Genomic DNA, 27,244 nt, shown 5'->3' with positions numbered 1-27,244 from the left:
GAACACGAGCTTGTTTCTCCCGTAACATCCACGATATCCGGCACTTTTCTCTACACCCGTGTGTTTCATCCCTCGCCTTCCTATTTAACCCTTTACGAGCGGAAGCTCTTTGATCGAAAATTAACTAAATCAATGAATTTTCAAAATTCCTGTGATTTATCGACGCTGGATTTAGAACGGAAAAGTTAGCTTTCCTTCCGCACGAGTTGTTCGATTCTATACGAGACACACGGTACAAGGAATACGACGCGAGATATTATTCCTGCGATATAAAACGCGACGGTACAACCTGTCAACAGCTTCCACTGCAACAATGTACGACCGTACAACCGTCGTAACACGGTTTTGTTCCTTGTATTTCGGAGAACGTAGCGATATCACTTTTCCTTCTCGGATTTCAAAGTGAAATTTTTCTACCACGAACATGCTTGAAAACCACCGAAATGCTACTCTCTTTCAAAGCGCAGAGAGCAGCTGTTTCTATTAAGGGATATGAAATTTTCTAAAGAGAAGATAGACTAACATTTTGTCAAAATTGCAAAAGTTAATTTTCAAGCGACCTAACATAGTTGAAAATCCCGAAGAGGATCTAGCAGCTAGCTACCCTTCGGGATCTTAGCGAGGGGTGCGGCTTTGTCCGTTGGGCACGCAGAAAATTAATAAATAATGTCGGTCCACTTTATTGCGGGCTTTTCACGAATCACGCGGAGAAAGCAAGTCGGCGCGTAATATCTTGGCCTGTTCCCCCCCTCCGATTCGGGGGAACGGCTTAACCCCCAAGGCGACCAGGGCGAAACTTTCGCGCACCCCTGCTGCCTTCTCGTCACGCTTCAACCTAACCTCCTCTAAAGGGTGACGGTGAAACTATTGACTTCCCTGGTTCAGAGAGAAAGAGAGTAAAAGCAGTCTTAATAATTTACCTGAGCGAAACACGTGGCGTTTTGTAAAATTAGTTTTGTTCCGCCATTTGACGTTCTGCCCTGCTAACGTAACAGACTGTTCTCGAACCGTACGCGCTTTCCTCTTGCAGAAAATTGAACCTCTTTGTTTCGTGAACAAACTCCCGCGCGGACCCTTGGGCGACGACGAGCTAGCATCTCTAATTTCAGGGTTAGTTAGAGTGGCAAGAGGTGATTTTAGCTCGCGAGGACGCAATGCGATGCGTTGCGTTGCGTTGCGTTCCCTTTCCAACTCCAATGAGAGTTCCTTCTGTTTAGCACTCGAAGGGAACTGCCTTCGTTGTTTCGCAACTTACTGTCCTGGATTAACTTGCGGCATTAAACGCTGCGAAACGATTCTACGGGAAATTCGGAGGACTCTGAATATCTCGGCTCTGTTAGAAACTCGCGGCAAACTCGTTGTATTTCTCCTGTTATTATCGAACTTTTCGGGATTATTTAGTTGTTAATTGAAAAATCGAATTGAATGAAATTGTAGCGCGAAGGGGTTAACGATGTCAAGCAGCGTGAATCGATCGCGCATCGTCTGTCCACGATCGGTGAAAGCTAGGAGATACTCTGAAGCGGCTCTTATCTGTGTCTTATCTGTCTCTTGCGACCTCGCGCCCCTTCTTGACCCAGTATGTATAGTGAAAAACAGAGTGGTGGACAAAAGGGGAGAGCGCGGACACGAGTTTTCTTGCACCGTCATTCGTTCGGCTCTCGCGGACTCCGAAGAAGTGGAACGGTCGTTTTTTAATATTTCACCGGGGTACACTGGTGTCGTTGATGTGTTGCGCATCAGCATTTCTGGGTCAGATGGAATATTACAGGGGATCAATCCGTGCTTCTTCTTTAATCGTTGATCGATTTCACGCGCTCCTTCCTCCCCTTCTTCGGGGGAGGATATTACGAAATCCTTGTCTCGTTTTCGGCCGACGAATCGCACGGAGAATGTAGCCGGCATAAAATGGCCCGGCAGCAAAATCGATATTTAATTTTAACGAAGCCGAGACTGGCACAAAAGAGAATATTCACCGCGTCGCGACGCCTCGCCTCGCTTCACCGCGGTTCTGTAACGAGAACGCGCGTCCTCCTTTTATTTTTTTCCCTCGTTCTCCTTTTTTTCCCCAACCATGCTAACTCTCGACTCTCTCAGCTGGAGAGATCTGGTCTTCGTCTTTGTGTCTGGTGTTAGCGAACAACCACCGGGAACCTGGGATTTCTCGAATGGAACAGAAACGGAGAGTTACCGAGTAGGGTACAGAAATTGTCGTTGAGATTAAGAGGGTTTCCTAATTTGAATAAAACTTTATTTCGAAATTCATAGAAATAACAGGTGTAAGCAAAGATATCTGATATTTATCGTAAACTCAATTTAACATCCTTAACAAGCAACGCGTCCAATCCTCTTCAACACCTTTCCTGGAGAGGCTCTAACGAGAATCCTAAAAAGGAGAGTTTGTTTCGTCGGTCTGGCGGTAGAAGTCGCGAGTACGGGTCCAATTTCTTGCACCTTGTCAGAGCTGGAAAACGAGGAACGTCGAGAGTCCAACCCTTTTGCCGGCGGACTAAATTTCACCGAAATTTCTAGCAATTTTACAAAGTGCCGGGGGACGCTCGCAATTTCGTTTTTTTCCTGATCGTGTAGACGAGTGAAAAGCGTCGGCAGGCTTAGAAGTCGACAAAGGATTGTAGGACAGTGGTGATGCAGCGTGATAAAAGCACGCTTTTCCGTGGGAGCTTGTATTTTCGAGGGATTTACAGGAGAACGGCCGCGAAAATTGCTGAAGAAAAGGGAAGGCTTATCCGCGTTGGTGTTGGCCAACGGGGTCGCGTCTGATGTTCCTTGTGAAACGACGTTGAAAGATCGTACACGAGACGCCTTCTTCGTCTTTCTCTTCTCTGGCTCGGACTTTTTCTTTTGTCCGAAATGCTCAGACGGTTTCTATCCTCTCGATCCTCTTTTCTTGCCATTCTTTTCTTCCGACCAGATTCGATCACGATACGCACTAGCTCCGCGCTACTGCTTGCTTTGCTTGCTTTTTTACAAATTTTATCCAAGGAACCGAGAATTTTTGTCTTTCGAAATAGGAACGGTCCAAAGTTCAGACCGCTACCCTTCGGCCATTCAATTTCCTCGTGAAATGTCTCGAGCCAATTCGTCAAAGGGCAAACGGTTCGAGGAACGGTGGAATCGCTGAAGCCGCGACGAGGAGAGAAATCGATGGTCGACGATTTGTCGCGATAAGTCTGGACCAATAGTCGAGCCATCCGAGAGGTATCGTCGGTTGAAAGCTCTTGCTTCTCTGTTCGTCAGAGAATCGTACGCGAGGACATTTCGAGCCACCATTAAGCCCTCAAAGACGAAGCCTGCGCGAGAAACCGTCGGTGTAATTAATTCCTCGTGCCTGGAAATTTCGTTAGGGAGTGGAGGGGTCGGGTCATACGTTCGCGACTCCCTCGCTCTTCTCTTTCACCCTCTTTCCACTGTTCGCCTTCGCTTGTAACGCCATGACACCGTGCTTTTCCAGCTGCAAAGCTTTCTCTGCGTTTTCAGACTTCGCTGCTGACTGATTTGTCTACCGTTCACTCGTATTTGCAGTCTCTCTTATATACCGAGTGAACAGCATTCACCAAATCCACCCTTTGAATAGTGATTTTCCATTCGAATTGATCGAACCTCTGTACAGAATCGTTCTCTTTCAACTGGAACCATTTTTCTCTCGGAATATTTCTGCAAATTTTTTCTTTTTCGTTAGCAAGAATTTATAGCGTCTATTAGGAAGAAAGAAGGAAAATACAGGTGACTGGTTAAGTTAAGCGGAAACACAGAAACGAGCCTGTTCACCCCTTTTAGAGAGCGTGGAGCAAAGAGTGAGGCTTAGAATTACGATGGACAAACGTTTTAATTGCTTCCTCCTTAAAAAGTCGAGAAGGGAAATTGAGAGGAAAAAAGAGGGTGTCTGATGATCTCAGACCGTACGGTTGAACTCTTACAATTTTTTCCATCGAAGCAATTTAACGCGTTTGCTGTTAGCATAAGATAGAAATCGAAAGCGCACATTTCCCGGTTACATTTCATAAGCGGAAGGCAATATCATCTATCTTAGGGTGAGTTTTCAAGTTGATCTTTCGTAACTGCCGTCCGAAAGTTGGGTCAAGGAAGAGGTATGGTGGTTATGGTTGCGAAGGGGTGAGAGGGTAGCGAAGCGGGAAATCAGCTCGCGAGAATTTATCACAGGCACGAATCTCTCGACTCGAATCCAATTTTCGAGATATACGAGGCTACACGCGTACCTTTTTCTTCGCTTTTCCCTCGTCTTACCCTCGGCCACTTCCTTTTCCTTGTTTACCAGGCCGCGTTTCCGCGGTATCCGCTTGTCAAAAGGAGATATACTGGGCAGCGAGGTAAGCCAAACCGAGGTGGCCAAGTTTCCATCTGTGTGTTCCCGTTCCTTGAATGTGTGGAAGGAACCGGGAGCTGGACAACCGTGAAGGGAAGAATAGATTCCTACGGGAACGAGAGGTAGGGAGAACGCTTCGATAAGCAGTCAGTATATCGTAAGCTCTTCGACGTTCTCCGTTCCTTTTACGAGAATCGAGGAATACGCTGATACCACGATCTATTCGATTCGATTCGATTCGATTCGATTCGATTCCCCTTCTATCCTCGAATGTTTCCGAATTTCTTATTGCGATTATAGGAACGACCCGTTGAGAAATACAGAAAATAATACATTATTTCTTTAGAGGAGGAGTAATCTAGGAGGCTCGTTTATCTTTCTCTCCCCTGGCCTCTAATTTTCCTCGCTGCTCCACGAGCAGCGTCGCTTTCTCCGCGATAAATAATTCGACACCTTGCACAACCAGTTGCAGACAGGCTGGGTCAGGCTGGTGTCTAAGAGACCTCGCGAAGACGACGAAGCTAAGCCTCCTTAACGGGATTATCGAGCTTTCTTTGCGTTCGTAGAAGGTCTCGGGCTTCCTGTTACGCGATCGCACCAAGTTAGACCTTGCTCCTTCTCCGCTGTCTTTCAAATCGCTACCGTTATCGTTCCATTTATCCTTATACATATTTATTAAATTCCAAGCAGGCTTGCATGATCATAAAATTCTTCAATTCATCGGTTACTCGAGGATGAAAGACGGCGCGTGTATATCAAACGGGGTACAAGTAATTAAAACAGGTGACCGAGAAGGTAGTAAGAAAAGTGGAAAAGAAACGTGTAGCACGGTTGGCGAACGAGCAACCGGTGGTAAACAGTACGGAATATATTAATTAGCCAAGCTGGGAGGGGGTTGGACGGATGGTGAAAGTTACGAAACACGGCGTAGGCGAACAGTGGTAGAGAAGAAAAGGTGGTTCGAGAAGCAAGAAGCAAGAAGAACAACAATAAAACCCTGGGGTGTAATTTGTCATGGGGGTACGCCGACAAGAGGGGCATAGATGTACATTTTCTACCGCACAAGTTTCCCCATTATTATTAACGCTCTGGAGAGAGCTGGTGGTTCTCGCGAACGTGTCGGATCTTCAACAGCACGCAACGACGATTTTTCTTTCATCGCGAGAGCGAGAATGTTAGCGTCGGCGAACGATTCAGCAGTCTCGACAGGCGATGCGGTGAAAATTTCATTTGGCCCTGGCTTCCTCGGTAAACGGCGAAACGACCGGTGAAATTTTCATTGTTTCACTTGGACGAACCCTCTTCTCACGGCAGAACCGGCAAGATTTATGGACCGTGCTTGGGAAAGAAAGTTCCTCGGAATGCGGATTTACCTCTGCTTCTTCATTTCGAAGCGTGATTGAACTTGCGCGATTCTTTTTCTCTAGTGAAAACACAAGTTTGACAAGATATCTGCCTTTCTAATTAGCCACTCATCCTCGCTTCCGTGGCATTCTATAGCAGAGGTAATTAATCTTAACGCGAAACAAGGTTAATCATCTTACCTAAATATTAGTGTCAACCGAATCGGTAATAGCTTGAAAACCTGAAACGAATACTTCGAAGATGAGCTAGTGTTACTTAATTGTAGAATCCTATCAGGTTGAATCTTTTTAATAGTAAAAGGACAGTGAAACAAAGTTGGTGATTTACTTGGTTTCGGCTCAGCCTGTGTACGACAAGAAAAAGAATTGGATGTAGGATTTAATGGAGCAGGAAGCTGGGGCTCTTTCGTTTGCCGGACGATTCTCCTGATCGATAGAGCTATCCTAGCAGATTCTTTCTCTCTAAATCTAATAGCCAAACGTTTCCTCCCTTATCCATAAAACTCAAGTTCAACGATGGAATTCAACACCTACAACTAAAAGTCGAATGAAATAAAATGTCAGTTCGAACAGGTGAACATTTTTCAAGGGGAAAAGAAGCTGCAAGCATGGCTCTTTACAAGAGAATTAGCCGGCACAAAAGCGTTTTAAAAGCTTCGGACAGATTCGATTAACCTGGCCTTTGCCTTTTTCGCGAACCTGTATACGTCCCTCATGGTTTCTGCTTCTTTTTCAAAAAAGAAAAAAAAAAGAAAAAAGAAAAAGGAAGAAGTTAGCATGGGGAAGCTCTGCTCGTACGAGGCGAGCCCATTTAGCCCGAGAGAAGTTATCTCGAGGAAGTTTATCGGTTCTGGGAGTACCCTCTCTGCACTTTGCCTGAACTGCTCTTACATTCGTTGCTGCTTTCTCTTTTTCTCCGATGCTTACTCCCTTGCCACGCTCGATTTTTCAACTAATACGCCGATGAGAACGGAAACGTAACGTTATCGCGTAAAACAAGCGGCTGGCAACTTTTCTCTACCCCCCGTTCTATATCGTTCCCGTGTCTCTCGTCACTTTGCTAAATCGAGCCATTCAACTCGTCCAACTGCCTCTTCTTTTTCCACTTTCTTCCTATTTTATTACCCCACCGGTACTTCGTTAAATGCAATTTCCTACGAGGAAACTTCTTTCAACGGGTACGATAGAATTTCTCGAAATGATATCACTTTCGAGAAAGGTGTATCGCTTTTCCGGTTGAATTTTCAGAGTCCGCGTTCGAAACGATAAACGTCCAAGGATCGGACGCGTTAACCGAACGCATTCGAACGGAAACTCATTTCGCTGAAAAAACAATGGTAGATGAGCACGTGATGACAATGAAAACAATGGGACAGGTCGCGTGATTAAAAACGTAGGGAAAAAGGGACTTGGTTTTTGTGGACTCCTCGTTTGCGAACTTCTCCGCGTCCACTGTGTCTGTGTGTGTGTGTGTGTGTGTGTGTGTGTGTGTGGTATCGATTCATTATTTTCTCAAACCTGCAGGATTTGTCGAGTATCAGAAGCTTCCACTTCGAAAGCTTAATCTTTTGAATAATTCAATAAATTGCCACGGTGGAAAATAGCGAAGGAATCGAGTGGCATAATGGGACCCACGGGTATCGAGATAGGGACAGTTTTAAATCGAGACAAAGACTGGCAAAAAATAAAGTGCTCGATGGGATTTTTATCGAGCGATTTGGTCAAGCGGTTCCCTTCGGACCGATAAGGGTCGATCAGGTCCTTCTGTCGACTCTCTGCGTTCTGTTCAATCACCGCCGTATCCTTTTCTCTTTTCTGAAACTACCAATTTAATTGAAAAGAAAAAAAAAAAAAATATCCCTCTTTTAATCGCGATGAGAATTTTGGTTCTCGTATTGAAAAGTTATTCTTTCAATGAAAAAACTTTGCCGGTTCAGTTTTCGTGTTTGCGAGTAGACGGAGTACGATCGTGATAAGACAAGAAAAGGGAGAATCGCTGGAGGAGGTAACGAAAAGTTTCGGGACACGGGGAATTGATTAAAAGGTTGGGTAGACGTAACGACAACGTCAGACACGAGATTGAAAATCATCCTTTTGGTTCTTGTTTCTCGGACTAGCTGGGAATTCTTCGGATTTTCTACTGTTATAAAGGTTGGCGAGTAAGTAGATTGAAGCGAAGCGTGGTCAGACCCGGGAGAAAATGTGCTTCGGCTCGTAGAGTAGGAAAACTTGGATGCAGGTGAGATTGGTTCAGCAGTATTTCGACGAGATGGAAATTAGTGCATATTTCAAAGCGGCTAACCGAACTAACTAGATGGAATACTTGCGTGTACCTCGGCGCAGGTAATATTTCAAGAATGTGTTAATCACCCAAGCTGAAATTTACCGTAATTACCGTTACCGGAACAATTTCACCTACGCGAAATTTTCATCCAGCTCGATATCAGCGTTCGATGTAAGATATTTGTAAAATAATTTGAAACTCGGCTATCTTCCTCCTGCCATTCGCCCCATTATCTCGAAGCTCTTTCACGAGAGACTTTCCGCGAAAATAAGGAAGAACGAAGGTTGTTGAGAAGGGTGGAAACATTAAGGTACATAATTCGAAGGCGTTTCGCCAAAGAGCAAACGAGAAAGAGATGCCAGCGAAGGCGTTTAATAAGATAGGAGGATGACCAGAGTAAAAAGAGAGAGAGAGAGAAAGGAGAAAGTCAATTTGCCGCTGATTTCGAGGCGTTAAGTTTCTTTTCACGACGAGTGTCTGCTGTTGGACGGTAAATGGCCAACCAGCCAGCCGTTTGAAAACTCTCGTCTAGAATCATTCTACCGAGGAGAATCGGCTATCCTACCGGGATGCGTCCTTGCTTCGTCGTGATTCGCCCAGGAAAATGGAACGACTTTCCTCCGCGACGCGACGTTTTTACTCGTCCCACGAATTTTGGCCGTGAGAAAAGGAAGGGAACGAGGATCGTAGCAGGACGATAAACAAGAGTTTCATCGACCGTTAAATCACATCCAGCAACGGCCTCGTCGGTTGGATTAAACTACTAAATTTCAACGCGATTCTCCGCCTCTGTCTACCTTTCCTATATAGCCTGTGTTATCGTATTATATCTCTGCTCTAATTCCACGGTTCGTTAGTTCCATCGAAAATGGCTCGATACATCGATGTATCGGCATTGCCTTCGAAGAACGAACTTAAATACACCAAAAGTACGAGGGCATTGTTTCCGGTATTACGAAAGCCTCTTGCCTTTTGTATTTATTCTAACATTGTCGCGTAAAAATTGATAGTTGCGCGATCACATTTATCCTCCCCAAATATCGTTCCAAAGTTAGCCATAAAAAAGTCCCCGGACTATCCCGGATTCTCCTCGGATTCCCTTCATCCAGTATCAGTTTTACAACCAACCTTTTTACGTCTTCGCATTGGACCGTAGCGAAGATTCGTTTCCACGACGATTAGAGTGCGATAACGTTGAGGAAGAAGCTGCGGAATCGAGCCAGTCCGGAAATTGAGTTAGAATTTCATGAAACGAGCTCTCTCAATAAGATCACCGACACGACGGTACTTTTGATTATCCTTCAGGACGCGACGCGACGCGACGCGACGCCCAGAAGGGGGAAGGAAAGTGTGATGAAACGTTTCGTCTGTTTTCTCGCGGAAAAAAATCTGACGCTCGGTGGAGAAGGAACCGCGCCGCGGTGAAACGTTGGGCCAGAAAAGAAACGGAAGCCCGGCGGAGGAGGATGGAGGAGTGAAAAAGCGGGAAAGAGATTTTCTGTAGCAAAGCTCGAAGAGGGCTGATAGCCTAAGAGAGACGAGGGTGAGGCACCGGGTTCATTGTTTAACTTGATAAATGAAGTAGCCGAGCGTGGAAGCTGAACAACGAGCTTGCTCGTACACAATGCCGGCGATATATATTGTTTCGAGTTAATTCAATGCTGGAAATTCAAGCCCCTTCGAACAAGTGCGAGCTTGAACGCGTTACCGATGGACCCTGAGACGCTTCGAACCGTATCCAGGAAAGTTTTCAAAGACCTGAAACAAACAAACTGGAGTGTGATTGAATCGCGATTCAATTTATTTACGCTGGATGATGAAGTAGCGCGGCCAGTAATTCGGTTAATGGATCTAAATGGTTCTTTAGCGCGCGGATCTTTTTATTTCGGCCGCTGTTGCGGCTTTTAGAATTTTAATTACTACGTTCCAAGGTAAATGAGAAATTATCTCGGTAAGGAAAAAATGTAATTCCATTTCTCTTTTACGATACGCAGTAGTAGAAGCCCGTGAAAAGGTCGCGAAGCGTATCGACGAACGAAGCTTCTCGCTTACGAGCAACCTTTAGGCGGATTAGGTGAGAGAATCGTAAAGTGAAAATCCTTCCATCTCGTACGAATACAGGATGGTCGTGCGAAATTTCTCGTAAGCGACTTTTCAGCGAGTGAATAGAGGAGGAGGAGTTACTCTTTAAATCGATGCCTGAAAAATTCAGCCACCTTCGAGAAGATTAGCCTCTTCTCTACTCTCGCGACGTGTCCTCTCCTAACTTTCTTCCTCTCTCTTTCGAACGGCTAGCCATGCTCCATTTTACGCGCGAGTATTTCACGATGGAACGTGTAGGAGGGTAAATTGAAGCGGGACGGGTTTTGCAAATGGCTCTAAATGACGCTGCCATTTCCGGTTCGACCGTGAGAGTACTTTCTCGATGCTAGTGGAGCAACTCGACCATTATTCGGACTGCGTTGCCCGCGTATTCTTCTTTCCCTTAATCGTGTCTCAACGTTTTACGATAATCACAAATGGATCGTAAAGTCTTGATGAATAAGTGTTTTCCGCGCTTTTAGGACCGTTTAGGACCGTTTAGAAGCATTAACTGTAAATCGTGTCCAGAAGGGAAGGTTATTTCGTTCAGTTTCATGAATAATGGAGCACGTTTGACGTTGAAAGGATCATTGGTCAGATCAGTTTTGCTCGCTCGTTTCTAATTACGCGAGAACTAATAGACGGTATTATCTAAATCTCGAATCGATCCGCTCGCTGGATACGAACGATCCCCGTTCTCGTTGGTAAGTTCAAAGCGAGGGCTTATTAACTACCAGCCTCCGTTCCCGGCAGCTCTATTTATAAATTAAACTACCGACCATCTCTTCCAACGCGACTCTCCTCCTCCTCCTTCTCCTCCTCCGTCACGTTTTTCGCTACTTTCCCTTTTTCTTCAAACACTTTCGTCCTCGCTTTTCACGAGGAAAGAGAATGGTGTAGCATCGATATCCGTGGTTGTCGGGGTGTTTCTAGCTACTTTTTCCCCTACCGTCGCGTCGGGGTGCAGATGGTTTGCTTGCGTAACATTGTCTATTCTCGAGCATGGCCAATTAAACGTAAAGCCCGTGCACGGCAATCGACCGACGCTATACGCGACGACGTGCGCCCGTTTAATGACCGGCAATTAAAATATCTTCACCGGGCGAGTTAGCGCGAATTTCGTTACGGTTCGTGGCCTATAATGCGGCGAGCACTGATTCATGGAGCTTTCTTTGTTTTCTATTCCATTCTAACCAGAGGCGCAATGTAATTAGATATTTGCCGAAGGATTGAAAGGGCGATTTTCATTCGCAAACATCTCGCTTATCTCACGGTCGCAGCCTAAAAGGGAAATATAAAAATTGTGGACGAAACGCGACGAGAAGAGGAGGACCGGCTGCACTCACGGGATGACACGATAATAAAAGCACACCCACGCTACACGCTTACTCCCCCCCCCCCCCCCCCCCCCCCCCCCCCCCGTTGGCCTGCTTCCTTTTCTACGTAAGCGCATGGCTTTCCACTTGTCTGGCCGCTGATTCACCGCGCGCCGCCGGAAACGACGGCGAAAATAGCGCGAGAATAACGAAGATCGCAACTACGACGACGGCTTTATAGTTATATTGTCAGCGCTCGTTGCATCCGCTTCGCTTCCGCACCGTCGAGTTGCTACTTTTCCCTGCGCCACGGATACCTGCCTCTGGCACATCCTTGTTTTATACTCTGTCCTCTGATACCTGGAAATACCTCGATGAGATACCGTCCGTGAAACGTACGCGTGGTTTACTCGTTTTATATGAAATAAATAAGAGTCGCTTTGCAATGTATGAAAATGCAGAGCTATCTAAACGATCGATTCAACGTGGCAGTCGTTTACGGGGCTCTGCTAAAAATACAGCGAATCGATATCGAGCAAACCTAATGGTCTTAGGTCAAGGATGATGAACGCCCGACTCGGCTAATTTACCGCGACGAATTCTATCGTCAGCTCGGAGACCGCCTCGTTTACCGTGAAATATGTCCGGCCAAGAGTGCGTTGGATATTTCATTCGTCTTAATTTCCGGAACCGGAGAAATATCCCGAGGGTCAAAGAGAGCGTAACCGATCGAACGAAAAATCCGCTCCGGAATCCGCTGTTCCAATACGCTCGACTAACGGTCGTTCAATCGCGGAAGAATCGAGCCCGGTCCATGGTTAAGGGATCACGGCAAGAAGGGGATGATGAATTACCGAACGAACCATCAATCATTGTCATAAATAGCTGGAAGATCGAGGGACGGCCTGCTGCTAAGATAATTACCGCCACCTTTCCGATAATAACCCGGGGACGTATTCGACAGCAGTCTGTTAAGTATTATCTGTCGATTTTGCCTCGATCACGCGAGAAGAGTTGAGATTATTTCGCTGTACTTTGATGCGAAATCGTGAAAGAAGGGTTAATCGTCAGGGAAAAGGAAAACGGTTGAGTTGTTGACGAGGAAATCGAGGGATTCGGTTGTTCTAATTACCGCGGAGTGTTTAGAATTTAGGTGGGAATAGTCTGAGTAGCTCGTTACCGAGAATCCTCGAGCGCGTCCTTTAGCTCGTTGTAATCTCTGCGAGAGGTCTGAGGACAGGAATAACGAGGAACTTACCAAGTAGGACGGTGAAATCGATAGAATTAATGACTACGCGGCTGTATAGCGGGTAATATTATCCCTCGTATAGCGGAGTTGCGGCATCGCGCCACGCCGTTTCTACCAGGTTGTTATCCCTGTTCGATCGATTCTCCTTCACCATTCCTCGACAGTCGACAGTCTCGCTTTTTCATCTTTTCCTAGTGAAAAGAACTCGTCTCTGAATCGTCGATGATTGCGAAAAGCCATCCTGATGGGTCTGTTAATCGAGCCATCTCGTTGCCATGTATCAACGTATCATGAGAATAATGTTCATGTATTTTCTAACAGTTTGTACCAGAGGGTAAATACGGTTTCATTCCTAAACTTCTCACGACACGTGTTTCTCTTATTGGCCAAGATGCTCGAGGGATCTCGAAGAAGCTTACCTAATAAAAACTGCATCGTACCGTGTCGCGTTGCACTATTTACCAAGAGAATCTCGAGGATGGTAGCCGTGTATCGCGTGTAAACGACGCCAGCCCCTCGGCAGAGCTTTGAAATCCGCGGTTACGCCGACTACGGGAACACCATTGGAAACTCCCTGTTTTCCCCGTCGCTCCACTGGGAATTCACGGCGTCTGCTTAGCGCCAGACCGTCCACGAGAATCCCGGCTCCCAATGACACGCCATTCGTGTCAGTACTAATCCGGACTAAGGAGGTTGAATGTAGGATCGTGGCCATTAATTCAAGCTACCCCTCGGTGGCGAGCACCACGGCCACCGCAAACAATTCTAACGCCCTCATCCCCACGGTTTCCTCTCGCTTCGATCATCATCGAACGCGTTCGAGGATCAAGTATCCCGAGTTGCTACTTTTTTCGCAAAGTGGACGATTGGTCAAAAATTTCGTAAAATCGCTAATCCACTCGGCGATGTTCCAAAAGGAATAACGGCAGAAATTAATACGCGCTGTTCCGTCCAGTGAAATCTTCGGAACCCCTCGTGACGGGGTAGAAACCCGAACTCGAGGGTGGAATATCCGGCTTATCTGTGACCCAGGAGAAGAAAAAAATGGCCCATTGCGTTCGACGTTATCTGGGCCGCTTATCTAGCCCACGGTCCTTCCCCCAAGCTCGTTGGATTTGCGTTCGCAGGGATGCGGGGTTAACCGAACCGCTTAGGACAAACGTTTTCGTCTCGCTCCTAACGATCAGTGCGATGATTAGGCCTATCTAGGGAATGAATCGGGCTCGTTTGTAAGACGGACACCACCTAGTGTTATTAAATTTCATCACGCGTGCCGGACGCGTATCGGTTCGTCGACTTTGCTTTTGCAGGGGTTGCTTCGCTCCCCCTTTCCTCACACTTTTACCGACGCTGCCGCAATCGTTCTTCTTCTCCGGGGTAATTGATGGCGAACTCTCTTCTGTGCGAGGAGTGTTCTCGGAATCGCATATATTACGCGTACACTGTGATCATTTTGTCCTCTTTGTGTTTTCAGAGTAATTGAGTGCTTTGTAATTAATTTCGATTTGTAATATTAACATTTCAATTTGTGACACTAGGTCGTTCTCGGCACTTTGCTGTCCAAAGCTTGGCTAAGCGAAAATTTCATTAAAACAGCTGCAAGTGAACCCCCGTTGATTAGCCGTGCATTTACCAATTATCGAACTAAATGGACGTGCATTATGCAGTATTTACATTTCGATAATTATACCGCGAGCTTTTGAAATCACCCTGCCTTGTTCGCAACGCTTTCAAACATTCAACGATACCCGTGAAAGGTTTATTGCTACATGGTTTAATTACGTAGTTCAACAAAGTTTCTTTTTTCTCTCGATCGTTTTTCATTTTAAAAAAACCCACAGCTTTTTTAATAAATATTCAAGAACTTTTCGAAAATTCCATCCAAGTATTTTATAAATGCAAGAGGTGACAGATAGCTTTCGATTTGCCTTATATTGAATTTCAAAGATTCGAAAGGAAGCTCTACGAACCCTCTATTCAACGTTTACCCTCTCTGCTCCCGGCTTCCTGTTCGTCGTACCTTCCTTTCGTAACTCTGCTGTCAGGCAGCGACAAAAAGTTGGCAAAATTAAATATTGATTTTGTTTGCGTGCATAAGACCGGTTTCGTGTAGGCGGGAGTTGAAATCTCGTCGAGTTTATCGCTGATTTTGACCGAAAATCCACTTAAAGCGAGTTTAAAAGGCCTACCATCCGGGTACCTCGCCCTTTTGCTTCGCGGTGAAAACGATTTAGCCCTCTATTTGCGTGTCATTCTGTCGATGAATCGATAAGCTACGTTTCTCTTCACTTCTACACACATTTTCTATTTTGCAAAATCGTTAAACGACACTCGAACGTCGCAAAGGTGCCACTCGACGCGTTAAAAGTTGAAATTCTCGCGCATTCAAGCTGAAAAATTCAGAGTCCTTTTCAGCGTTATAAGATGCTCGTTAGTCCTCGTTGCTCGAACGGAATTCTCCTTCCTCCAACGCAAGAAATTCTTTGCTTCTCCCGTCGTTTACGCCATGCCTCTGACCCAGTTGCAAAACCCGCTAACGATAATTACGAACACGCCTGTGACGACGTAATTGAAATAAAAAAGGAGGGAAAAAACAGTTGGCGTTAAAGAGCGGGAGCGCAGGGGAAGCTCTCAAAATTCATCGCACGAGAATGTTGGGAGTCAATGGGAATTTTAGCGAAATTCCCGGCATAGCCACCGGTCACTAGGGACCTCTCTAATGAAACCGCGCCGGTTAATTAACCTATCAGATCGATTAATCATCTTTAGAGTGGCCCGGAGCACCCTTTCAACGACCACCCGGACCAAATGTTGTCTGTCATTAATGTACATCTGAATTCTGCGAGGATGGCGCTCCTATTAAATTCTTCCGATACTAAAAATGAGTCGATGAATTTTAAAAAGAAATTTCCTCGAGCAAATCTGGAGAGGATAAACTGTTTTCAAAATTTTTATACTTGCGTTGGAATGAATTAAAAATTAAATTTTAGAAAAGTTAATAAAAGAAAACAACACTGGAATGAAATGTAGCGGCGAAGCGCATCGTATGGACGCAACTGGCTCTATTATGCGCGGGAGTTAATTTTCCTCGCGCGTAATGGACACTTCCGGTCCAGTTGCTGGTGCGTGGCTAGGTCTGCCAAGACGGCTGCTCCTCGCAGAAATATTAATATTGTCGACGGTCAGTTTGGGCGCGTTCGTCTCGTTGAAATAAAAAGAAAACTACTGGTGTCCGAGTTAGGTTAATTTGGAAATAAGGGAGAATTTACGACGTCTACGGATCTCGTTAAACCTTTCCGCGATTAAAGAGATTCGCACGTATTTCATTCGCTCAAGTGGCCGAGCAAAGTACGTGGTGGGAGGAATTAAATCGGTTATCCTGTTAAGTTGATTCAACTTGCGTCTCTAACTTTCAATCGGCTAGACGGTCAAGTGTTTGAAAATCTCCTACGACGTAGATACACGTCTTTTCTTCATCCCGAAAGTATGTTAAGAGTATACCGAAGTCTGCGGAAAGTAGTTGAAACGATAGACAATGCGAATCCTCTTGGAGAAGTAGTCCCTTCGGGGGATTAACAGTGATCGATTTCAAATTGTCCGCGTCTTTACGAAGAAGCTTTCTGGAAATACAAAAAGAGTTTCAAGATGTTAGCTAAGAGCTCGTTAATTCTACCCTTCTTAATTGTATACCTACTTAAAGCTTCCCTGGCTGCTTTTTTCAACTTAAATATATTCGCACTATTTAACTCGTTTAACGTTCCACTTTATCGTTCTCTACCCTGCAACTTTTCTAATAAATCCATCGAGGTGGAGGAAAATTTTGGTAGAGGTAATAAAAGTTTGCGTAATCAAAATGAAAAGCGATCGTAAATTGGAAATCGCACCGTTTCCTAAATCCATGCAATGAACGAGCATCGCGTCGAACGGAGGGTGAAGCTGGTTATACGTGTCCCATCATCGCGCGCAGTTACCTGTCAGCCATAAAGCGAGGCTCGCGGTGACATTTTCGATGGTCGTGAGCTTAGATCTCCGGCTGGTTTCCAGCCTGTCTACCCTGTGCTGGGAATATCAAAAGCTCTCGCTTTTACGCGCGACAACTCGGAGCTTTGCTATCGGTTTCTTGCGGCAACGCGTGTCACCGCGATAAGGTAAACTGGCGCAGCAGGAAACGTTGTTTGACGCGCGACAACCTCGAGTGTGTCTCGAAGGGAAAGTTCCGTCGTTTGTCGGGAAAGCTTTCGATTTGAAAAGGAATTTCTAACGTTTCTCTTCTTTTCTGTTTCAGGTGAGTCTTATCCTATTGTTGAGGAAGGGGATTTTTGATAATTCGATAACGGGACAGTCATTGTCACCCCCTGGCGATTTCGTTACACGATCCAATGGTAAAAAGAAAGAGAAAGTAAGTAGAAACATCGAGGAATAGTTTGCGCAGTCAGGCGAAAAGGGTGATTCGCAAGCTACCGGATGTGTCAGTGGCTGGCAGAATGGTTGAGTAGCAGAGGATGCGGTAGAGTTTGGCAGCACTCCCGGATTCCGTATTCTGCAGTGATGCGCCGCATCCCTGTGCGTCGCCGCCGCGTGCTCTTGTTATTGTTGTGTTCAGGATGGTGCAGGGAACGAGAGGGAGGACGCTTTATTCCCATTTCTGTTAAGCCGACAGAGACAAGCAGACATTTTTGTTTGGGGTTACAACGCGCATGTGACGTACGGGTACACTCGACTCCCCTCTTTCTATACTCTGTAGAGCTCGACACAAGTCTGATGCTAGAACACAAGTTCCCTCTCAGTGGCCCGTGAACCGCGACCGGAGCAGCACACGCTCCTCTTGTCGTTCGATCGATCATTCTTCCGATAGACACGCGATTCTATCCTCCCCCTACTTCCTCTATCTATCTATCTATCTATCTATCTATACCTGGTCTTCGTCGAACGTTGACACTTCCGCGATGCGCGTCGTTTCCGGTCGTTCCATCCACGCGACTCGAATCTCGTACGTGTCGAGTGATCAGTGATCAGACTGTGACTCGATCGATTAAATCAGCCGCTTTATTGGACATCTGATTTCTTTCTACGATGCCGTTCTATTACGAACAACTCGTGCTGTTGACATTGTAAATTTTGGTATCTGATCGTTTCAAGTGGGTTGTTATGACAACGAGTGTTAGGTGGTAAAATTCACCTAACACTCGACGCGTCAAATTTTAATTATTATTTACATTCCTCGACAATTATCCCAGTGGATTGGAGGTAGCAAATTGAGTCGTAAGATTAAAAAATTAATCCATGACGCACAGAGCACTTGGTGTAATCGTATACGGTGGCAGTGAACGCGTTAACACGCGGTGTAATGAAGTTACGATAACGACAGAGGGATTTCGCGTTCGTTGGGTTCGAGGCGCGAGCTTGAACACGCGACCGGTGTAATAACGAGAGAATCGATGCCCGCCACCCTCCTCGATACCAAAGCACTTTTCCTCGGTAATTTATTCATTTGTTCGTTGAACGTAACGTGCATTACCTGCCACTCGATAAATTACTCGCATTCTCGCGTACGACCGTGTAGTCACCACTTTAAACGTCACTTTATGACGCGAGTTTAAAATACATTACGACCTAAATGTTGTTATTAAACGGTACCTAGATGTTACCGATCGTTTCTTTTCACCATTTTTTTACTCGCTTTACCCCTTTCGATACGTACGATCTTATCGAGATGGAAAAAAAAAAACAACTTTGAAAGAAGTTGATTGGGATACGGGTGGTGAATGAATCCGCTTGAAGCGGTGCCGAAGCACCGCCAACACAATTAGCAGTCCTCCTAACCGACCATACTAATTAGCAGGTAAACGGCGCGGAAAAAAATCAACGAATCCTTTCGTGTCGGTAATTAATCGGTCCCGACACTCTCGACTTCGTAGCCAATTAGCGGAGTGCTTCTGAACAAACTCGTTCACGCGTTTCAACCACTTTTATGGCGGTTTTCATGAATCTTAAACGTGTTTCCACTCTTCGCTGTCCTATCCTTTCTTTTTCTTCGATCGGCTAAATCGGTTGCGCTTCATATGAACCGTCCTGTACGTCGTGCATTAATTCAAATTGCCTCTCGGAATTGATTATCTTCGATACAAAAAAAGAGTCCACGTCCCACGTAGAATAAAAAAAAATTAAGACAAATGACTGTTAATCGAGGAGGATGACATCAGAGACGGTTGCTCTTGAAAATTACCTTGGAACCGTAGTACGGCTGGTTGCGCAACCGTGTTCTCCATTTCCTCTCTTGAAAATATTCTCTTTCTCTCTGTCTGTCCACACGGCTTTTAATCCGTCGATTTAACCAGGAAAGCCTGGCGAAGAGAGGTAAAAGGCTGCATTGTCGATCGTATTCGGCCGGTATCAGTTTCCATTCGGCGGACTGGATGGAGGATGGGTCCGGCTCTTTTTCAATTAAGCTTTGATCACAGAGTCGAGATAAAACGCGTCGAGAGCTCGAGCGAACATCAGTCGATCGAGAGGAGGAGGAGGAGGAGGAGGAGGAGGAAGGGGAGGGGGAGAGGAAAAGCACCAACCACTTTCCTCGTCGAACGTGTTAAATGAACAAAAAGGGAAGGTCGGTTTAGCGTAATCACCTTTTGACAACGTACACCTTTCACCGTGTATCCACTTATTATACATCGTCGAACCACCTTCGAAACGGGCAATCCCGATCACTCGATTGTTTGCCATCGACACGAATGGGAAACGTGGTATGCTCACCTTTCCCCTCCGCTTTCACAATTGCCGCCACATTTTATTCGATGGAAAAAAAGTGAAGATAGAGAACAAAGGTAAAGAGGGGATGATCGATAAGGGGTAAAAAATATCCAAGACGGTGAGTTTAACAGGATATATCTGTGCGATTCGAGGCTGTCTCCTATTTTAACCGACATATAAATTACGACTGGTGAGTCGACCAAGTGTTTGTCTTTTTGCCGGTGCTTTCGAACTTTTCGTCGTGCAGGAAAGACGGAAAGAGAGAGAGAAGGTAAGAGGGAAGACGCGTGGAAAGCGAGGTGGAAAGCAAGAAAACGATAAGAGAGAAAGCAAGCGGAGTCAGAGGGTGAGCAACGACGAGAAACACGGCGTCGAGGGTGTTCTCTGTGCGCTTGGATCGACTATTTTCAGTCGGTGGATATTTTTAAGCCCCGTTTGGAACACGAACGACCGATTTCCAGGAGAAAGAAAGTTCATCGTTTTCTCTACCGAACGGACGAAGATGGAAGAAGAAGAAGCACAGTCACGGATAATCGAGAAAGAAAACGCAATGTCTGTGTCTTCTTCCTCCTCATCCTCGTCGTCGTCGTCGTCGTCGTCGGTTCACCCTGGGGACGCGCTTGTTTCCGACTAATTGAGCCTAGCCAGTGAGAAACGCGTCACAGAATTTTTCTTATCGTTCCCTGTTCGCCTTTGTTTCTACTTCGGTTACTACACTGATTTTCATAGAGTTAATGCATTTTCTTGGTTCATTCGCTTTTCTAAATGAAAAGTTCTGATGAAAATTCTTGTTTTGAAACACCCAGTAAGGGTTAATCCTCTCGGTTGGATAGTCGTGACGAGTCTTTGATTTTTCGACACTTCGACTCGAATTGTCACGGGAAGCGCGAACATACTTTCCCGGTTTAATTTCCCGCGAGACCTTTCCGACCTGTTCGATTCAATTTCTCCGCCTGGTACACACGGCGTTTTAATAAATATACCCCTGTTAGCTGGTTGTTCCGGTTTTTAATTTTCATTAAAAATCGTCTCGACGACTCTGTCAACCATTCTCGATGCTCGAACGAAGACTCGTTAATTCAGGAGCGAACCACGCGATAGATCGTGGCCCAGGTCAAAGCGAAAGCTCTTCTTCGCCCGTGGCTCATTTAATTACCGAAACGCCGACTCGACAGGGTGCTCTGCAAACACGTAAATACGCTCGTCCCGTCTTTCGTTTATTTTTCAACCGACTACCCCCGCCTATTCAACCTTCATCAACTACAACTGCAACTACAGGGTGTCCATGCTAATTTCTACTCGAATAGCGCAATCGTAAACGGTTCTTTATTGACGTTGCGTAAAGGGTTATTAAAAGCATCCGATCGATAAAGTGCTTTGGTAAAACGTACACGCGGGGTGGATTCGATTTCGTTTCCGTTTCCGTGGACAAACGATGGCCAAGAACCGATTTCTTTCCGAAGGAAAGAGTGACGGAGTGAAGAAGTAGTGCGATCAAGAGAAAAGTGCAGACGAGAAACTGTGACAAATGGTTCAACCCGTGCAAACGGAGAACAACAACTCCGCCTTGGACATGGAGTCGCTGGAGGAGATGCTTCGCAAGGTAACCGATCTCATTTAACACCTAAAGACCAGAAATAATTGCAACGAACGCGTTATTACCATCCACGTGCCATTCACTCGGCTTAACTTCCCCGTTAAACGGATTAAAGCAAGAATCACATTACCTTCTACGAAGCAGACCCAAAGACGTACCGAGGGCAAAAGGTTTTTTAACTGCTACTTCCTGTAATGTATTCCGTCAGGCATCACTGAATGGACCACTTAGCGAGCATCCCGCACACGCGTGCCCTCTCGCGTAAGCGTTTTACCCTCTCTTTAAAGCCCGTTCCTCCACATGTCTACAGACCGTCTCAAAACAAGTCGTACACCATCATAATTATTCATTACCATTTTATCTGCCATTTCGTTTTCGAACTATAAGCTATGGAGAATTAAGTATTCAGCTTTCAAAGTGACTTATTTAAATTTTCTGCCAATCCGTTTGCAGAAAACATTTTTTGAAACCTCCTGTATACGTACGTGTCTGTACCTCCCCTTCAGCCATTCTAATAACGCGTTAATGGTCAATTCAGCAGAAAATAGCAATCCCCTTGCTCATCGACTATCGAGGACACTTCTATCGCGCTTTTTCACGCGACCCGCTATAATTTCACCCTCTCGCGACCGAAAAGAACATCGCTCTTCGAATGTCGCTGAAAACGATACCCTTCTGCTGTGGTAAGGGGAGCAAACAGACCTTCGACAAGTTTCTCTCATTCTCCTCCGTTTCTATGGATCCAAATGGATGTAGAATACAGAGAGAAGTGGAAAGTATACCCTTTGCAAATTATTGATTCGAACTTTTTCCTTGTTCCGAGGAAGGAAAATAGTGAAAATTTTGAACTACGGTCGAGGTATATCCACGCGCTTTCCTTTGGTAAGAAAAAATTTATTTTAAGCCAGTCGCGTTTTTCTTTCTTTCCCTTTTATACGCATTTTCCTACCACGTTCGCCTCTGTCCGACCTTTGGTACAGCCTTTCCCTTTCCGCTAACTGAAGCTCGATACTAGAGATAGGGGAAAATGGAGGAGAAAGCTCGATTCTCGTGTAGTTGTAGCAGCAGTAATGTAGCTTTAATGTAGCCCTAGCGCAGGGAAAGTTGTCGTTCCCCTTTGACGATTTTCCACGTCAAACGGTCCCGTTGATTTCCACCGTTGCCGTATTAGCTTTTTACTCGCCATCGGTTGCTACTTCGCCTTGCATTTTTCTGCTTTTTAACCGGCGAATGGAAAAAAGGAAATCTGCGATCTATTGGTGAGCTTACAATGCGATAGATTCTGGAAAGATGAAACCGATAAAGCCTCGACCGCTTTTACGATATCTCTTTTCTCGATACCTTTGTACCGTGGTCTTTGAATCAATCGCGAAATGAGAATTGAAATATTACGGAACGACCGGATGAAATAGAGGGGAAAAATTGTGAAAAGTTAGACGAACTTTACGCGAGCATGTAAAAGGTTAAAGGTTAAGGACAGCTTTTCATAGCCAGAAGAATACTTTTGTTCTCGTTAGAAGATTTTTCACCTGTACCTTCAGGAGACGCGTTGGTCTTTTTCCTTACCGCCAGCTGTTTCTGATTCGAACGTTTTCAGCTTCGCTCATGAAACATTCATGCTCGATGGCCACGGAAAAGCTCGACGAAATTATAAACGATCCTTCCTCTCGACCGGAACGTGCTTTATTTCGCGAGCTCTCTCCTACCTCTGCTCCTGGCTATTTTCATTTTAATTGGCGTTTGTTTGGCCAGAATCGGCCTCTTCTGTTTCATTACTTCGATACACCGTGAATTCATCGTCTGCAGCGAATAATTATTAACGCTGGATAATTCTTTTATCGAAACAATTTTCCTTTTTTCTTTTTTATAGAACGGAATGAGTTTCACTTCGGCGGCTAGATACAAATATATACGTGATATGTAACGAAAGGGGTTGGTACGATACAATCACCCCTATTTTCTCGCGTGTCATTTCGATAGGAGGAACGTCAGAACAACTACCGGACTATGTTTGACAAATCAGACAGTACCTGGACTCGGTCTCGGTTTCCTGTCCGTGGTGTATTTATAATTTATGCATGGAATGCATAATCCGACCGGGTGGAGGATTTGCATAGGCGCGCAAAGCTGACGGATCGCGTTGGCCTTCGTGAAATAATGCTTAAATAACCTGCATTTGCATTACGTGTATTCGTACACGGTTTGTACAAAAAGTTCGCCCCCTCGCATATTTCTCGTTTGCACGTATTATCAAACATTTCGATATCGCGTTTAAGAATCTAAAATACTTTCTCACGAGACACTCGAGAAAAACGATCCATCAAATTGGGTTTCATCCTTTGGATAGCTCTTGAAAGTTTCAAAAACTCTCGTGTGCTTCCGCTCGAATGGAAAATATTCGAAAAACGAGGGAAACGTTTGCGTTGTCCGTTAATCGCAGCCCGTTGGTTCACCAGAGATTGATTTCGATGTTCGACACAAGTAGAGAAGTTTCGGAGCGACGAATAAATGGCTAACTAACGAGGTAGAATTGCTCCGGTACCTACAAGTTACAGAACACCCGAGCAAACACGATTCTCCGTTGCTGTTAAACATTCGTTCACGTCGTAGATGAGGTTTCGAATATCAGAGAAATCGTACTTCGCTTTGTTTACGGTTGCTCGTTGCTGAAGGCACACCTTGTGTTTCTTTACGTTTAACTGCAAGTACATGGATCTTTTAGACTTTGGACATTTATAGATTACGAGGCTGTTTTAAGGGAGCGGGTCGATAACCTTTCGGAATATTTTTAGAGGAGTTAATGAGCGTCTAGAGAATTTTCTCCACCCTTGTCTTCCACTTCGTGAAATGAAAACAGTGTCGAATTTAATTTTCACTTTGGTTTGTTTAAAATATTCTTCTTCGGGATGGCCCATAAATTTGATCGTACAAACTGGCATGTATGAAATAAATAAGAAGAAAGTTTGTCGTAGAATGATCGGGGTTGCGCACCCCTGTTCAGAAAACGCTCACCCTGCCGGGGTGGGTGTTCCGTTAAAAATGAGACTATTCGCGAGCACTTTGGCGCGAAACGTTGGAGCGCTTTGTCGGAAAATGGTGAAAATATTTCAGGGGCTTTCGCGGTAGAGGCGGCTCGATGCCATCGATATAATAAAAGCGTGGCTCTAGCAGCGGCTCTCCAGCCCCTAAGCAAAGGCTCATCCAGCCCGATAACTTGTCTGAGTAGCAGAAAATAGAAATGGATAGAGTAGGGTGGCTTATACTCGCATCCTATTTTTTCCTTTTCCCTTTTCCCTTCTACTCTCGTCGCGGTCTTTACTCACCATTGCTCGTGATCCGAGAATCATTAACGCGCTGTGTATTCGCTTCGCGGAAATTTATGAGTCTCGAGCAAATTATCGCCTAGCCGCGACGGTTCAAAGGCGGCTTCTCGCTAAAGATATTCTCGAACGGTTGCAATTATCAAATGAAAAATTCATTTTCCTAGCTGCTGTTTGTCGGAACTCCAAATTTGTAGATCTTTGTGTCGCGATAGAGAAGCAAAATAAGGAGGATTCATCGGCAAACATTATCCTGGTCCGATGAGTCGTTTTATTCAAATATTGATCGGCCTTGTCAGTATCGTCGAGAACGATAAGGCTCGTTACTCGCTCGATAAGGACAGATCGAAGGTCTCGTACCCTTATTTCGATGCTCCCTGATCTGCTTCTACTATTCCCCTTCGGTCCATCCATTTTTATGTGTCCAACACGGTTCCATCTTAATCCGTCACGAAGAGCGACAACCTCTGAGAGCGTGGCACGCTTTCTAATTCAATCTCGCTAGAACGAACCGTCCGATTCGATTATTCCGAGCTGTAAAAGCCGCAAGCTCGATGCCGAGTATTCTACCAAACCTTTTACCGACCCCGAATCTCTCACCAATCCATTAAGGAGAGAGTCCAGGATTCGGTTGCGTTGCGACCAAAAATTAATCTAGGTTGATTCGTTAGCATTTCTGTGTCAGTGTTTGTACCGAAACAAAAGAAAAAAATGGTAGGATAGGAAAGGAGAGGTGTCGTTTGAATTCGTTCGTCCAATTTTACGGGCACGGCTGTTCCGACGATCGCGCACTCCAATTAATCCAACCTCCATCGGGAGCGCGGCACAATTAGCCGCTTATCTGGCGGCGAAAATTTCAAGGGCCACTTTAACGCCAGTCTCTGCCGTTCCGTTGGTCCTTTTCGACCGCGCTCGAGAGAGCACCGCTCCAGGTCGTCAGCTCAATTAGGACCAACAGCCACTCCAATTTCTCTCGTCCTCGATCTCGCGTGCTTTTCCTACCGTTCCTCCTTTCCCTCTAATACCGCTGATAGACTGTCGTTTTTCCTTCCCAAGTATCCCGCAGGAAAAACACTGATGCGAAAGCCGCAAAAAGCCGCTTATGCCGTCGCGGTCAGGCAAGGACGGCCGCCTCCGCTCCCTCGACGATGGAAAGCCGCGGATTTCCTTGCGGGGATAAACGGCAAAGTCGAAAGGCATGTTTTTTCCACTTTTCGTCCGTCTCCATCGAGAAAATCCCTTGGTTGACGGCCGAGGGACGCGACAGGATTCGCGTTGGTTGCAACTTCTTCGACGTGGAATAAATCGATAAAGTCCTTTACTATCTAAACGCCATGGTTATGAAAATTAGTTGCCAATAGCCTGGAAAAGGCTACCCGCACAGTTATACGCGCTTATTAAATACTCTGGTTCTGAGGGGTTGTCGAGTATGTTTTTTGATGCACCGTATACCAAGAGTGGTTCGCGTGGAGAAACAAGCCCTCTCGAAAGGGTTGGGGAGTTTGAAGAGCGAAGGGCAGCCGTTGGCGAGCCGCTTGGCCGTTTAAAGAATGCATAACGAGAGGTGCACACTTGCATAGCGGCGCGGCGTAACATCAGACGGGGAAACGGAGAAAGTGCCTGGGCAGGTTGCTAACCAGTCGGTATGCGGGCGAATGGACAGGTGCTGGTGACCTTGAAACCTGTGCACACCTTCCGCATTGGTGAACAGGTAGACCGCGTGGCTGCAGCTGCAGGCACCCAACCTTTGGAAATAATTGAAGTTATCATGGTTGATCGCCTTCCTCCCGTATCGTGAAATTTTCCTGAATACAAACGGAATCCTCTTATCAGAGGTTCGCAGTCGGGTATATGCAAAGGAACGCCAGGCATCCAGACTCAATTAAAACGAATTCAAGCAAACTCTTGCTTCCCTCGTGGAAAAAAATTGCGGAACGATAGGAATTTATGCGAGTTTCTTTCGCGAAAAGGCCTACTCGGATTTCAAGGGTCCAGAACGCTCAGCAAGAAACGAAGCGATCTTGCCCATCTACCCCCTTGGTCGAGCTGCGTAAAAGGGCAATAAAACACACGGGACGCATCTGGGTTACGAGCTTTACAAGCCGGTACCTCGTTTCTTTATCTCGTGCCAGGGCCATCGCTCTAGTCCTAAGCGATTTCTCCAACCAGCCGCCACCTTCGCTCTTCGACCTCGATAGACGTATATTTCACAAATATTTCTGCTTTTCCATTCCTCCGCCGACCTTTAATTACTGCAACGTGGAAAGAAAACAGAAACAGAGAATTCCTATGCGAGGGTGAAACGAGTTATAGCTGCAAATTATCGTAAAATTCCTGTTCACTGTACCACCAGCGCAGCAGCGGTGTAATTAAAAATTTCAAGCGTTAAGTGCACGCGTATACAAACGTGGACGATAGTGGGTCCCCGAAGACTGCATCCTCGTTTCCGATATCCCATCCGACAGGAAAATTATGATCAAGTTTTAGCGATAATCAACTCGTTGATAATTAGAATTTCCATAAAATGGAAGAAAAATAGAGCAATGTTCGAGAGAAGAGTATTCAAAAGGAAAGAGGCAAACCCTAATCGTAGCTGGATTTGCCAGGGTTCGATTCGATTCCCGGGTGTATTTATCTTTCCGCCTTGGTAACGAGCTTCCAAAATGCTTGGAGGTATTTCGAGGAATACGATTATGACACCGCAAGCAGCCCGCCTACGGAGCAGGTTGCTCGCGCGGCTGATTTTATCGGTAGACGGGGAAACGCGTGTAAATATGCAGATAGCTACTTGCCAACTCGTGTACCCACGTTTAATGCAACCAACCGGAGTCGTAGCCGACCCCTGGAAAGCGAAACGTGCTACCGTGTTCCCTGTTGAACGAATAGAAAGCACAAACCTCTGCTTCCCTTTATTCTCTTTCCAATGTTTCGATAACG

At 45.6% G+C, this 27,244-nt stretch overlaps 1 protein-coding gene across 13 annotated transcripts in view; it reads left to right on the top strand.

Annotated features, from left to right (window-relative positions):
* Window positions 1–27,244, top strand: part of LOC117608569 (uncharacterized protein CG43867) — a 71,753-nt gene that overhangs the window by 25,104 nt on the left and 19,405 nt on the right. Inside the window, exon 1 of one of the 13 annotated variants that reach the window (XM_076689826.1) lies at window positions 19,190–20,993. The exons of the other annotated variants lie outside the window; for them this stretch is intronic. Coding sequence (XP_076545941.1) covers window positions 20,919–20,993 — 75 coding nt within the window. The 5' untranslated portion in view covers window positions 19,190–20,918. Of the gene's footprint in view, window positions 1–19,189; window positions 20,994–27,244 lie in introns of those variants that run through there. 13 annotated transcript variants of the gene reach the window in all.

The sequence above is a fragment of the Osmia lignaria genome, chromosome 2 (assembly GCF_051020975.1).
Source record: "Osmia lignaria lignaria isolate PbOS001 chromosome 2, iyOsmLign1, whole genome shotgun sequence".
In the NCBI taxonomy this organism is placed as follows: domain Eukaryota; kingdom Metazoa; phylum Arthropoda; class Insecta; order Hymenoptera; family Megachilidae; genus Osmia; species Osmia lignaria.
This window is presented reverse-complemented; position numbering and strand designations above follow the sequence as displayed.